General features: G+C 40.7%; 1 protein-coding gene across 2 annotated transcripts in view; it reads right to left on the bottom strand.

The window, feature by feature from the left end:
• Window positions 1-3,552: 3,552 nt before the first annotated feature.
• Window positions 3,553-15,243, bottom strand: part of STK32A (serine/threonine kinase 32A) — a 78,433-nt gene continuing 66,742 nt past the window's right edge. Inside the window, exons 5-10 of one of the 2 annotated variants that reach the window (XM_045551139.1) lie at window positions 11,558-11,655; window positions 10,452-10,568; window positions 7,906-8,031; window positions 6,255-6,383; window positions 4,045-4,109; window positions 3,553-3,650 (exon numbers count right to left, since the gene is read on the bottom strand). In XM_045551139.1, the coding sequence (XP_045407095.1) occupies window positions 3,557-3,650; window positions 4,045-4,109; window positions 6,255-6,383; window positions 7,906-8,031; window positions 10,452-10,568; window positions 11,558-11,655 (629 nt within the window). In that variant the 3' untranslated portion in view covers window positions 3,553-3,556. Of the gene's footprint in view, window positions 3,651-4,044; window positions 4,110-5,716; window positions 6,384-7,905; window positions 8,032-10,451; window positions 10,569-11,557; window positions 11,656-15,243 lie in introns of those variants that run through there. The other variant, XM_045551138.1, reaches the window with a different exon arrangement.

The following is a 15,243-nucleotide window of genomic DNA, read 5'->3' as shown; positions in this document are numbered from 1 at the left end:
TTACAGAAGACATTTTAATACACACAGGCACATTTACATTCTATATGCTACAGCTCAATAGAAGCTCTTGTTTTCCATTCATGCATTTCCAGGTCAGCCGCCTGTTCACAGCACAGACAACTGAAGTTTGGATTTTTATATCAGTGCTTAATACCAGTCAGACACACGGAGCTTATAATAAACAGTAATCACAGGCAGACAGAGTAGGAAACAGGATTTTGTATAGACACAATACAGAGACAGCTGGGTCCTGAAACAAACTCACAATGCTTTTCATGCCTTTTCATTTCAGCTCTTGAAGCATTAAAGCCTCAGCATTATTACATCAGCCACAAGCAGCAACACTGGTCCCTGCTGGCAACATTAACACTCTTTCTTCCTAGTTATTTCTCCATCCACCCCATCTGCAAAAGCTATAATGATAGAAAGTCTAGTTGCTTCTGGTTACAACTTGTCTATCAGAAAAAGCCTAAACACTACTTAATTAGATTGCCATAATTAATTTAGCAGTGTTCTATGCTGTTTGATGTTCATTCCTGCCCTAACTATGACCCCAGGCAAAAGCAGAGCTGCCACGGAGGTGGGTTAGCCAGGAGCAGTGCATTTTCTTCCATGGAATGAGGAGGGTGGCCCAAGTGGCAGGTGCAGCTGCCCCACTCATCCACTAGAGGTCCCCAGGAACACACTGGAGGTGAGCAGTCCCCCTGCGGCGCAAGAGTGTTAGAACCAGGATGCTCCCGGACTTCAAACCCTGCTCAGACTTTTCAGATGCTCCATATAGGTAAGGGAGGAAGCTGTCAGAAGAAAAAGATTCAGGAATACCAGACAAAAGGATGTAACAGTCATCCTGTTTTTTTAAAATTCTCAGCCCTGAGCCTTGGTTGTCACGCATCTAGATGAGATATGTTCCACCTGGGAACATGGGAGACATGTTTCTTTTAGTTCAAGTTATGGAATCAAACCAAAGGATCTGACTTCAACAACTAGCAATAACCACAAGGATTTAGGAAAAGTTTTAATTTTTAGAAAACTTTTTTGTTCTCATGTTTAAAATGCACAGTGGTAGGAAGTGCTTAGAATCAGTTGTTCTGCACTGTCAGATACAGTGGTTTTTCTTTTCTACGCTGAAACACATTGTGTGTCTGTCACCTGGCTGGGATTGGAAATTCACTTTACTCTCTGACACTGTGTTCTCTAATCAGTATGGCCATGGCTCCTGAAAGCCCATAGAGGAGCTTCAGGCACAGAAGCAGCTCGCTGGAAATAAAAGCGAGGGAGTAAGGCCCCAGAGATTTGTCCTGGGGTCCCATTATAGGTTGTATAGACGTGAAATGGCACAAAAGATTAACTCTCATCATGACGGAGAACCTAATGGTCCCAGTGCCCTTTGGTGAGCATGAGAACAGAAAAGGTTCCCAAAGCCTCTCCTTTGGGAGGATGCAAACAAGGTCATAGAAAGAGGAGGAACCAGGTGACTAGGGGGGAAGGCCACAGCACATCAAGGCTTGAATCAAAATACATGAACGATGGAAGCTGGTAAACATGGCCCCTGTCACTCTGGGGGTTACCAGCCTGGAGCAGAACCTGGCCAGTTTCTTAGTCGTGCTCTTTTCAGCCCATCCCCCCTCTCTGAAATGGAGTCAGGGCAAGTGTTTAGAGTTTATAGTGTTTGGAGATACACAAAATAGCATAGATAAATAACAGTGGAAACTGTAGAGAAAAAGGAATCAAACAAACAGAACAAAAAAGCTGGCTTTTAATTTTTTAACAAAAATATGGCTGCTTTTAACATAGAGAGGTACTGTTTCACAGCTCTGCCAGAAATGCCGGGCCTGTTAGCTCAGTGAGGAGAAAACGGTAAATGCCAAGTTAAAGTTTAGCGCTGGCTTTGTACTCATGCTCGGATGCCCCCGTGTGACCTCCTTTCTGGATAAGTCTTCCGTAGAGGGGGCCATCTCTGTTACTTTTGTCTGTTCCCACCTGTCCGGCTTCCCACATGGGTGTCAGTCTGGTATTCCCTGTTGCCAGGTTACTGCCATCCTAGAGAGGCCCATCCTCTCCGTAAGGAAGGGCAGTTTTAGGTGATGTGAGTAGCCACATGGTTAGAACAGTCCCCACTGAGCTGGTTCACTTCGTGACTCTACCCAGTGGCATCTGTGGGTTGCCAAAAATAGTTCTTCTGCAAAGATCTGTGTATCAGTACAATGGAGTTACATCAGGTGCACATCTCACTTAGGTGAATTAAAATTTGTGCTTGGCAAATCAATCAATACATAAAAATATTTAAAAAAGAAAGAGTGATACATCAATGTCAATAATTAGGCAATTCTACCTGCCATCCTTGCAGTCAGCACAATCAATCTCCATGAACTTACACCGGTCAGATGTGTGAGCATCCTGCTGTTTTAAGAGTAATTCTAGTCTATGAAGACATGTGCAATTTGTTCAGCATTTTGGTTCCTCTTGTATTAGCTAAAATGAGACCAAAAATCAAGAACAAAATTGAAATAAAATAAAAGCAATGACTTGTTTCATTATTGAAGGGTGACTCTACTGTACTAGGCATCACGGAGAAAAGATACTTCCCATATGTTACAAGTAATTTAAGGGGTTTTTCAAGGGCAAATTTTACTTTCTTCTAAATTCACTTCTAACTTAGACCACAACCCCTGTGTAAGATGCAACTTCGCTGAACTGGAAGGTAGACATGCTTTCAGTGTGACAATATTCTTTTCAGATCCTCTCCAGATAATAGGTCTCTACTAATCCTCAAAGGACAATTAGTCCTCAAGGAATATGCTTATTGGAAGGAGAATGGTGTGCTAATATTTAGCAACTGCCTTGCTAGGAGGGAAAAAAATAACTCCTGATTTGTAGCATCTGCCAATTTCCATGGTGTAAATACTACTATTATCACCAATTTCGAGTTACCAACTTCACATCCCGAACAGAGAGTTGGGAAACAATGTGCACAGTAGGCTCTTGCCAGCTGATCCGATGCTGACTCCAGCACACCACCGGGAGGCCCTCATGAATCTATGTTGCTTTTAATCTGGTCCCATGCATTTCTTCCTGATGGAATTCCTTATTCCTATCCAATTCAGCTCAGAGATTTTGACCTCTTTATGAAGTTTTCTAGGTCTGAAAAGTCTCACTGAGTCCTGTGGCCATTTGCCCATTTGTCACCATGTAATTAGAGGAGTGGAAAAATAAATCTACATCCAAGTATTCCTTAAAATAAAAATAAAGGCTGTTTAGAATAACAATTGTAGCACTAAAAAAGCAGGGCATGGCTCATCTAGTATAATCCTCCCATTTTATATAAATAAACTGAAGCAGGGAAAGTGGTTAAGTGACTTGCTCGAGATCACACAGTTAGTTAGTGGTGAAACTAGATCCCAGGAGCTCAGGCCCAGGATGCCTCACTGTGTCCTGAGGCCTCCTTAGAAAGATATTCATTCACATTTTCTAAGTCATGAGGTGTAGAGTGGCAAGAACTACTGTCAGCTCTTCTGAAGTGGAGAATCAGAAGTGTCCCAAGAAGATGGCAAGGCCTTTACAGGTTGTTATTCTGACCGTCCTCTTCTTGTGGGTCTTTGGTTTGTTCCAAGGTTAGATTTGCTTGACTTTTATTAAAGTCCCTTTTTACTCTTAAAAAGAAAAAAAAGAGGTTTTATTCTTTAAAAAGAAAAAAAAAGGTTTAAGTTTTTGAAATGATAACAGTAAGCCCAACAATTTATAAAAAAGTATGAACCAAGGAAATCTTAAAAACATCATTGATTTAAAATTTAAATCCCAATTCTTCTGGCCCTCCTGTAAACAAAAATTTGATGCTAGGCTGATTTACCTATTAAAACTTTTTTAATACCTTAAAATGTGAAAAATAAGTTTCTGACTTTTCCAATTTTTCTATAATGAATGGGCATCATTTTTGTAATTAGAAAAACAAATTTAATGTTAAAAATATATTGTGTCTGCAAGTAAAGCCTGGCTGAAACACTCCGTAATTTTCTGGGCTTCTCTGTTCTCCCAGGAATTACTTACTTTTCTCTGTTGAAAATTATGAACTCCTTCTGGACAGATTCAAGGTGCTCTTGAAGAAGACATGTCTTCCAGGTGAACAACGAAAACAAACCAGAGGTATAGTTAGGCGAATGAGGATTATCAAACAGCCAATAACCTACTGAGTATCTATTCTGTGAATAGCCCAAATCTAAAAAATACCAAATCATCTTCAAAATGGATGCCATATGAAGAAAATTTGGGGAAGATGACAGAGGAGACCAGGAATCTGTTTCCCCACCTAGACAACAAGTGCACTGGCGGAATTTGTCGGATGTAACTATTTTGGAACTCTGGAGTCTGTTGAAGGCTTGCAACTTTCAGGGGAAACCTTGGGTAGTAAAGTGCAGCTAATTATGATCAATTTGAGCTCTTAGCATAGTAGCAGCTACACAACCCCCATCCTCCAGCTTCGTGGGAGGGAGCTACGCACACCTGTGTTCCCAGAGCATCTTGTGCATGTGGGAAACAAGAACAGTGTTCTCCAAACACAGAGAATCTGTGCTCTTATCTCTGATTGCTGCTTCTGATCACAGAGCTAAAGACAAAGAGGCTGGTGGCCATTGTTTTGCAACTCTCCCTCAAGCTGAAGTGCCTTCCAGGAGATTTAAAGGGCCTGCATCCTTTCGCCCTTTCATTTGTCTCTTTTCTCCCTTTTGAGAGTCAGACATTAAGGACTAGGACATTCAAAAAAAACTGCATATATGAGGAAAATTAGAAAGTGACCACACATGCTTTGGGAAAGGCATGGGCTCAGAAAAGACTTAAGAAGATCTTAAGTTTACACCTCAGACTGGTGCATGGCATTGAGACAGCCTACAGCAATAAAAACAAAACAAAACAGTATCCAGGTGCTATGGCTCATGCTTGTAGTCCCAGAGACTTGGGAGGCTGAGGCAGGAGGATCACTTGAGCCCAGGAGTTTGAGATTATAGTGAGCTGTGATGACATCACTGCACTGTAGCCAGGGGGACAGGGTGATCCTGTCTCAAAAAAGAAATCACCTGATAAAAGAATAGTGGTTCAGATGTTAAAAGAAATCTCAAAACATTAGTTGAACACAAGCTAAAGAAACAAACTTCAGTCATGCCATATGACAAAGAATACAGTCTTTGCAAAAAATTGTTTGGAAAAGTCATTAAAAAGTGGACAACGATAGCTTTCAACAATCAAAAAATAACAAACTATGGAGGAAGGAAGATTCTGATTTCCAGAGTTACCACGTTATAATATTCAAATGTCCAAGTTTTCAATATAAAAATCATAAGGCATACAAAGATGCAAAACTATAGCCCATTCAAAGGGTTAAAATAAAGTGAAAGAAATTATCCCTGAGAAAGCCTAAACATTGAGCTTAGTAGAATGAGATTTCAAAACACCTGTCTTAAATATGCTCAACAAATTAAAGGAAACCATGGAAGGAAACCATATGTTAGACCACAAAACAGGTCTCAATAAATTTAAAAGGACCAAAATCAGACCATGTATTTTCTCTAATCACAAGGAAATGAAGGTAGGAATCAATAAGAGAAGGAAAACTGGGAAATTCACAAATATGTAGAAATTAAACAACATACTCTTGAAAACCAACATGTCAAAAAAGAAATCACAAGGGAAATTAAAAAATACTTAGAGATGAATTAGAACAAAACAGTGAAATCCAGCTACAGTGCTTGCCCTGTAAGAATTCCCTTGTTCCTGTGAGTGGACACTTTCTACTTCGGCGAGCCTTGATATCACAAAATTCAGCTTGTGGCAAGGAACAGACACCACCTCTAGGGCTGGCTGCTCCCAGTGACTTCTCAAAGCCAGAGTGGAGCCCAAAACAGCCAGTGTGCACTTTGAAACCTGCCCTTTGACTATAATTTCATGGGTAGTCATCTGATCTAGACTGTGCCAATTACAGTCACTTTTCCAGGAAATTTGTACATTTTGAATTGAGACCTGGGAGAGGGCAGTAACTAAGTTAATGGCAGAGCTCTAGAGAGAAAGTCTACAAGGGAAACACTGCTGCTAGGGTCCCTAGAGCCGCCCTGCTCTGCCCTCTTAAAAGCCTGGGTGTTCGGCTTGTCCTTGCATCCTACAAGACAGCAGAAGCAGGGAGCTGAGACGCTCCCCCGCCGGAAGCTCTCCGATGAATTGTGGGCGTGATGAGAATGCTGTGACCCTGAGTCTGGTAGGGACCTGCTCACCTGAGAGGACTCACACTTCCTCATCTCCTTCTCCTTCTTTGCCAGACGCTTCTTTTTCTTGTGAAGAGGTTTGGACTCCAAAATCATTTCTTCAAGTTCAAAGGTGGGATCACAATTCAGCCTGCCTTTCTGTAAGGAAGACAGGTTGGTTCAGTCCTCAGCTTCCCACAGCATTCTAAAACCACACAGAACAATACAGAACATATCGCTTTGTCTTAACAGAGTGGTCCAAGAATAACAAGCGGGGACTCCCATTCCAAGTTTTCTATCATTTACTGCCAGCATTGTTTTTCATGGTCTTTAACTTTATATTTTGTCTATTTTCCTAAACCTCCAGTTAGCCCATAGTGAGTAAGAAAGGAGACTAAATTACAATTGTTTTTCTAAACTGTGAGCTTCAGGGTTAAAGTGAATGCTAATGGTCTTGTAGATCAGAATCACCTGAGTCGCCTGTTCAGCCTCCCAGTTCTCCAAAGAGACTTCCCAAATCAGGGTCTCTTACTGCAAGGCCCAAGAACCTGTCCTTTAATAAGCTCCCCAGACGATTCAGATTCACACTAGCATCAGAGAAGCGTAACGTAGAGCTTCTCTTAAGCCAACACGGACGGCTAATTGCAGGGATGCAGCTCACAGAAGGAGGAAAGGAAGCAAGAGAGGGCGGTCCCTAGACCTCCACTGTGCCACGCATCAACCGTGCTACAAGCTGCCCCTACCGGACCCTGCCAAGCAGACAGGTAAGGACTTGGCCCCACCTCCTGTTGCCCTATCAGGTGGGGATTTGCACCCCTAGAATTCCATCACATTGCTTTCTGCTCTCTCTCTCTTTCCACTTTCGCCCAACCCTCTCGTTGGAGCATGTCCCACCCTCTGCTGTCTTCACAGAAGGATCACACTTCCTTCCACAGGCCTGCAGCAAGCACCTCGCTTGGGCTTGAGAACAGAAAACTCTGAATTGGTTCTACAGGCCCCTTTTGAAGCCCACTATTCTGCCCAATATACCTACCACTGAACGTATAGTTCAGGTCCTGGGCAGAGGGAAGCTAGAGGCCTACCTTGGGCCCCTTGACCTAAGCTTCTGGACTGTGGCTTTTACCAGTGGTGTGCAGCAGGCCACAGATGCCCCGTGGCTGGGTACCATCCAGTGGGAATTATTTCTCTTCAACTACTGGTCCTTACTAATATAGATCCCTGAGACAGAACCAGCAAGGGCAGAGGGGTGAATGGTAAAAATAACTTCCTCACTCCAACCCCAACAGTTTTCAATCCTTTGACTCACAGGCCCCCATGGACACAAATCTCTACATCTTTGGAATCAGAGAAAACATTATTTTAATATGTAGATTTATAGAAATGACTATTTGGGGGACTAGGACTTCTTTCCAATAAAATCATATCACAAGAAGTGGTTAGGAGCTAGAATTCCAGAAGCAAATACACCTGTATTAGAATCCCAGCTTGACTGCTTGCTAGCTTTGTGACCTTTGGTGACCAACTTACCCTGGGTGTGCCTCAATTTCCTCATCTGTAAAATAGGAATTTGGGCTCTCTCACAACACTGGTGTGATTATCCAATGAGGCAACAAGTGGATCTGGCACACAGGGTAATGTGCACTAAATGAGAGTTATGACGGGTTTGTTAGGATCGACTCACATTAGGAATAAAACCTGGAATGAGCCTCTTCTGCAAAACCGCATCCCAGTTTATATCATTCATATATGGGAAGTTCTGAACATCAGACAACTGAGCAAATCGCTGGTCTGGATTAGGTTCAAGTAGCTGCCAATGGAATACAAACATTAGGATCATGAGAAAGGTCAAAACTTAGGATGACAAAAAAATCATAAAAATTCCCTTTAAATGTTTTCAAGTATAGGATTGAAGGAAACAGGACAGTGCCCCCCCTTCCTTAAACCCATGAACAAATAATGTAAACACATGATTAGAACAAACAGTAAGTAGACCTTTGCAACATAGTGAGTAAAAATAGCTTGTCCTACTGAGTCAAACACATCTTCGATTCTTGACTCCCCTACTTACAAACTATGGCTAAGTTTGTTCTCTAAACCTCAGTTTACCCATCTGTAAAAAAAAAAAAGATAACAACCCTATTACGTAAGGTTGCAACCAGGATTAAATGAGCCATTTCTTTAAAGTGCTTAATGAAAAGCCTGCTCCTATTAGGTGGCAAATATCAATACATTTTCACAAGTGAAATTCATTTCCCACTAAAAATTTTAGCTGTTTTTACAACTAACTAAAATACATTGGGGGTGGCACAGTTATACCTTAGTTAAGGTATAACTAAGGTTATTGTTATAGTTCTGGGTTTTACTAACTGGGATAAAAGATTTTTCCCCTCTTAACCATTCCAGGGCCACCATCACATCTATCATGTGGATCAGATAGGAAATGTCAGTCCCACTGGAGCATGTTCCTGGAGGTGACAACCATGGGACATCAGGGCATAGTTTTGAGGGGAAGCAGGGCTGTCTTGGAATGAAGCAAAATTTACTCATGGAAAATGACCTCTACATCTTTGACATTATGATAACAATGTCACTATTCCAAAATAGAGAACTTGACCCCAAAGAAAAAATACACAAATTTTAAATCCTCAGCCCCTAAAGTTCTTTTTCCTTATCAACCACAACTTGTGCAATTTTCTCTCCCTCCACTACCCAAAAAAAGCCAAGCGTATCCTCTTGGGGCTCCTCATTCTTTTTTTGCACAATCATTCAACATATACTATTGAGATCCTCCTATAATTGTTTTTAACCTTTTTGGTGAACATAGGCACCTTGAAAATCTAATGAAAGCGATGGACCTCATTTCCTCAATTACTTACCAAACTTCACCACCTATCAGGCTCTGTGTTACACGCTGGCAATACCATCGTGCACAAGTCAGACATGGTCCCTACCCTTATGCAGCTTAGACGAGAATAATCAGTAACCCAAGTGTCACAGAAATGCTGTGTATAATTTTAAACTGCTATAAAGGAAACAGGGTGTTATGTGAGCTAACAATAAGGCGAGGTTTCCCAAGGAGGTGATATTTGAACTAAGATCTAAAGCTGTGCTTCTTGAGCAATGCAGAAGGAGCAGTGACTTTTGTTTGGTTTTGTGTAATTGTTTTAACTTCCAATCCACTGAAACCAATATGCTGTCTTATTGTGCATGGCCAGTGTGTAGCTTCTCACCATGTACAGCCTGTGACTTGAGTTCAACATCACCCAAACAAGCTCGTTCCCTATTCAATGAGACCAGTCCATTGACCATGTACTTAGATGCTACAGCAAGTGTCAAATTACTATAAATATTTCTAAATGCTTTTCTCAATTTCTGTACTTATAATGGATCTACAGGAAACAATTCATGGACTAGGACCAGTCAGTGACTCATACTGAGTAGTACGGATCTCAGGGAGGAAGCTAGCATTGGAGGCAATGTTCCAGGAAGAGGGACTAGCATATTATATAAAGGCCCTGTGGTGAGAGGGAGACTGGTGTGTGTAGGAAAAGAAGGAGAAGAAGAAAAAGAAAGCCAAAGAGGTTTATGTGTAGTCAAAAGGGGGACAAAAGTCCAAAATAAGGTTTGAGAGGTAGTTAGAATCTTTGTGCCATAAAAATTATTTTAATCTTTATTCTAAGAACAATGGGAAGACACTGAACTGCCCTTTGAACAGACCACTATGGGGCAGAGTGAGGAACAGAATTGAGTGGTAAAAGTGTATGGGGTAAACCAGTTATAAGGCCAAACTGATGCCAGTTAAGTTGGGGAGATAGTAGTGAAGATGGAGAGAAGTGAAAGATTTAAAAGATATTTAAAATGTAAAATTCCAGAACTTGGTGATGGATTGGATATGGAGATGATAAATGAGTCCTGGTTTCTGGCTTGCAGAAATGGATGGATGGAGGAGCCAGTCACTCAAAGAAGGAATGTCAGAACAAATTCGGGAAATACAGAAAGATTAAGAATTCCATTTTGGACACATCGAGTTTTAGATGGCTTTGGGATATCTAAGGGGACTTGTGAGTTGATTTAATGAAGCCATGCATTTGAAAGTGATTAGCTGCAAAAACCACTGTAGCAATGTGTATTATCATGACTACCCCCAATATTGTATACTAACTTCTAACCTTAACCCAGACAGCATGCTTCCTCTTATCACTTCCTTTTGACATGCAGTCTTCTTACCTTTTTAAGAAACGACACCATTTCCTGTGACCAGGCAGAAGGATAAGTCACAACAGCTGTCTCAAACATGTGTGCGATTTCCTTGCTGGAAGTACTGGAGCGAATATGATATGGTCTCTTAAGGGAGAGAAGAAGAAATAAGGGTCTTCATTTTTATAGGGCAAAAGAAAAAAATTGTTTTGCAAATGTTTCTAAGCAAAACTTTTAACCAATAACGTATCAATACCAATTTCTAACCCCATCCAGCTGATTGTTGTGTTGCCACATGTGGGTGGTCCTGTGTTGCCAGACCTCTTACTTTTTAAAAAGAGCTGCCAGAAACCTATAGTTTCTTGTAAAAGATCATAATTTTTAAAAGTTGGTGATTCCACTGAGCCAAACAAAACATTTCAGTGGCTGAATCAGCTTCTGAGATGCTGATTTAAAACTGTTTTATAAGGTAACTTGTAATAAGTATTTACATAAAATACTGGTAGACAGTTGACTGAGATGCAACCTTACGGCACATTTACATCATGCAACAGTTTGCAAAAAACATATAAAATATGTTTCAGCATATTTGGTTTTTTAAATCTCTTTTTTCTAGAAAAGAGCTTCTTAATATAAGAAATGTTTCCCTTAAAAGGAAACTACTCTAATTTGTCACTGAACCCAGAACCCAAGAGCCAAATGGTCAATAGAAATTCAATAAGACAGGACATGAATTATGTTTTATTAATAATTTACACTTTCCTTGGTGAGGTGTGTCTGAATTAGAGTCCTATGCTGTGACCTCAAAGTGACTTTCTTTAAAACAAACACATATATTTACATTAGCTATTTAGTGAGGTGTATTGATTTCCCCTCCTTGGACAAAATTTATAGTACCCATATTATTTACTTAATTTTATCTGTGTAATTTAATGTTAACTGACGTAGTTGGTCCCCTATGTAGAACAGCGAATTAATCTGTGCTGAAGTCTCAACAGGTGTTATCAGAATCACATGGCCTACTTGTTTTCAGCTTTCAAATAAACTGGTTCTTAGCAAACCATACATACATTCTTTCAATCTAAAATAGAACTTGCTGGAAGAATAACCAAAGAGAAAATGCAACTCTACTGTACCCGGCCTCTTAACAGCTCATACGCTGTCACTCCCAGGGACCACCAGTCCACAGCAAAGGAATAGCCCGCTTCTTTTCTGCAATTGAACATCTCAGGTGCTGAAAAACACGGAAGAGTTAGGCCTGTGTTACTACCTGAGGCATTAACAAATTTATTTGCCCAACAGGTTCCTTTAGAGAATTACTAGGATAAAGGGTATAAACACTTTCATGGATGTTTATCATCCATTACTAGATTGCTCACAACAGGCAAAAATTTCTACTTTTCTAATCTCTCAGCCTCATTCATCAACCAATACATACAGGCACGAACAAGTCTTCATGAGTAAACTCTTCTCTTTTTAGATCATGTACCTATTAAAATCAGGTCCTATCAGACCTCAAATATGCAGCTGACCCTGAAATCAAGAAGGCTGAGAAGATGTTATTTGTCTTGATTTGGAAGGTTTGCACTAAAGGGTCTAAATTTGTATTCCAGTTGCAAGCCAATGCTCAGAATTTGGTGCAACATATATTGGATTGATTTTCCATCTTGGAGGCACCTGGAGGAGGCAAAGGCAACATTGGGGGTAAGGGAGGGAGAAAAGGGGGAGTGGGGACACTGGGAAATATAAGGTTTTACAATCCTCTGGGTCATTTGATTCCAAGGGAGGGCAGAGCTACAGTCAATTTTGCCCCCAGAGACGAACCCTGAGTTATGCATTCTAAGCACTCTGACATACCACGAACCTTTCTCATACCCGTCCAAGAATTTATCTTGTCCTAGTGACTAGCACAGAGCCTGGCATTCAGAGTCACTGGACAGAAATCTGTTGAATGAACGAACAAATAAATCAATTACTCAAGCAATAGTTGTGATCATTAGCTCTGGAGCTGTGCTGTCTGAGTTCAAATTCTGCCTTCACCACTTATTGTGGCCTTGAGCAAGTTAGTTGGCAGAGCCTGAGAATCAGGACAAAAGCAGAATACTAAGAAGGTGATCTTTATAGGGTTCAAAAGTAAATGAGATAATCCTGTCAAAATGTCAGCACAGTGCCTGGCACTTAGAAAGTGCTCCAAAACCGAGAGGGAAACATTTATAATAATGGGGGAACTGACCTAGTCAAAAGGTACACGGGGTTGATTCCAAGCCTCCTGTAGTAAGATGTTGGCTCTGGGCAAAGAAATAGGTGTGACATGGAGCCTGCACACACAGGCTGGCCCTGCCCAGTGCACTCAAGTTCTTTCTAGGTAAAATCCTGTGCACAGCATCCAATGAGTGAGGCAGAGAACTGACATCCTAACGCCCAGGACTGATCCTGACTGTGAGCGCGAGGTAGCAGGACTAAGTGGGCCTCATCCCCAGCGCATTCGCCTTTCACGCGTTGCTACATCCTTTCTGCAACCACAGCTCCCGCTGCAAACTGAGAAATAATGGCCTTGACCCCACTGCTCCAACAGACTGGACGGAACGGACTAGATTTCTGCTTCCCCTTCTCAGTGTCTCACAGCGAGTCATCTCAGATAGTCCCCCAGGTGACAGGTGACACACATCTCACTCAGAGAAGCTGCAGAGAACTTTGAGGCATCATCAGACCCACTGTGCCAAGAAAATGCCCAACAGAATAAACATTACTCTATAAAAATTGTATATTCTGTCATACTGGATTATCCTTGGAGTTTATGTAAGTATTCTTTTTACTTTCTTTCTTTCTTCCACCTTTATTGAGTATCCTTTTCCCCCCTCTTCTACTTGCTCTGTTTTCAGGCATGAAGACACTTAGGTATGCATCTGTTCATTCAACAAATATTCACGGTGTGCTGGGCACTGAGGACTTTTGGTAGAATGTTAAGAAAAAAATCATGACAACATACAAAAGCGTAACAGATGGGTAGCTCTTTGAGCCTTGAAATAGCTGAAAAGCCAAAGCAGAAATATACCAAGGGGCTCTGACATCTCACAAACCCTTCAAGAAGATCCCCTGCTCCTGGGAGGGTATTAGTAGAATTGGAGAGGGACTAAGCGTCCTTCAGAAAAGCCACTGAGTATTTTGTTTGGTATTTTTTTTAAGTATTTCTATACATACATTCAGAAAAGTAAATAAAACAGTAAATAAAACAATTAAAAAATATTTATAAGCAAATGTCTGTATAATCATTACACAGGTCAAGAATCTTACCCCCATTGCTGTAGCCCGTCTTGTTCTGTTTTATTTACTTTTCTATAACACATGACCATTAAAAATGATGGTTATATTTACTGGCATGGCAAAATAAGCAGAGTGTCAGTTGTTAGGACCCAGGGAGAACAGGGTTTCGACTTTAGCATTCTTCTCCAAATTATATGTATGTCAAAGTACACGTTCACTATGCAAAAAGCATAAAATGGTGATAAACAAATTTGGAGAAGAATGTTTTCATTGGTTAGTTCTAAGTGGTCTGAATTATATTGACACAGACATAGAAGGAGAGAGAAGGAATGTTTGGAGGGATGAGAAGGAACATGGAGGCAGAAGACAATGAATTTACAAAAGCAAAACTTCCTCACTGGGTGGAAGGTGGTAAAATAAAGAACTGGCAGACTGATTATTTTCTCAATTCCAGAGCTATGAAACTGCTTTATAATATGCTCAGCATCTCATATTAGTAGCCATATATTTCTCTAATCTCCATTCAGTGTTTCAGTTTAGTATTCTTCCTTTCTTTTTAGGACTTTTTTTCCTTCTCGTTAATTGCTAATTAGTATCCTACAGGAGCACCATAAAATGGATGCTGGTGAGTGCCTGTTAGGTAGATTTTACCAAATCACTGGGAACATAATTTCTTTTTTTTTTTGAGTAGTATGTTTTACCGAATGCTTGGGAAGAAGACAGAGAGGGGTTTACATTATAGAAACTCAAAACATCTTCAAATAGAGTAATTAGACATTTGCTTGTTTTAAAAATCTTTTGTCTCTTCCACATCATGTAATTTAGCAATCTCCCACGTATCTTCTCTATTTTCCATACTGCACCTCCCCCAGATTTGTTAATTTCTTTTTTTTTTAATTTTTTATTTCAGAGTATTACAGGGGTACAAATGCTTTGGTTACATAAATTGCCTTTGCACTGCGGGACAAATGTGTCCATCCCCCAGACAGCGTGCACCGCATCCGTTAGGTGTGGATTCACCCATCCCCTCGTCCCCGCTCCCACCTGCCCGGCACCTGATGAATGTTACTTCCCATATGTACACATTAGTGTCAATCAATTAGTACCAATTTACTGGTGAGTACAGGTGGTGTTTGTTTTTCCATTCTTGTGACAGACAGAGACCTGCCCCGCAGGAACATATTTTTGTAAAAGAGAAAGCAGACTAGTACCCACAATACCTCTTGGAAAGATTACTTTCCAAAAATAAAAGGCAAGGGCAGCTTCTGGGTACAGAGATAGCCATGACAATCAGACACTCATTTTGGAATAAGACAAGAAACATTTCCAACATGTTGGCCTAACTAAATTGACTTAGAACCATTTAAAAACCACAAGTAAAAATATTTACATATATATTTTTAAATTTCTCTCTGCATCTTTATTTTAAGGAGAAGCTTGATTTCTGAAGTCAGATAGAGTGTGGCTCAAATCTAGGCTTTTCAATTATTAGCCGTGTGATGTTGAGCAAGTTATTCAGCTTCTGAGTTTCCTCATTGTAAAATGGTGAGCAGTACAG

Source organism: Lemur catta, chromosome 5 (genome assembly GCF_020740605.2).
Source record: "Lemur catta isolate mLemCat1 chromosome 5, mLemCat1.pri, whole genome shotgun sequence".
In the NCBI taxonomy this organism is placed as follows: domain Eukaryota; kingdom Metazoa; phylum Chordata; class Mammalia; order Primates; family Lemuridae; genus Lemur; species Lemur catta.
The sequence above is the reverse complement of the archived record's forward strand: the minus strand, read 5'-3'. Positions and strand labels throughout refer to the sequence as shown.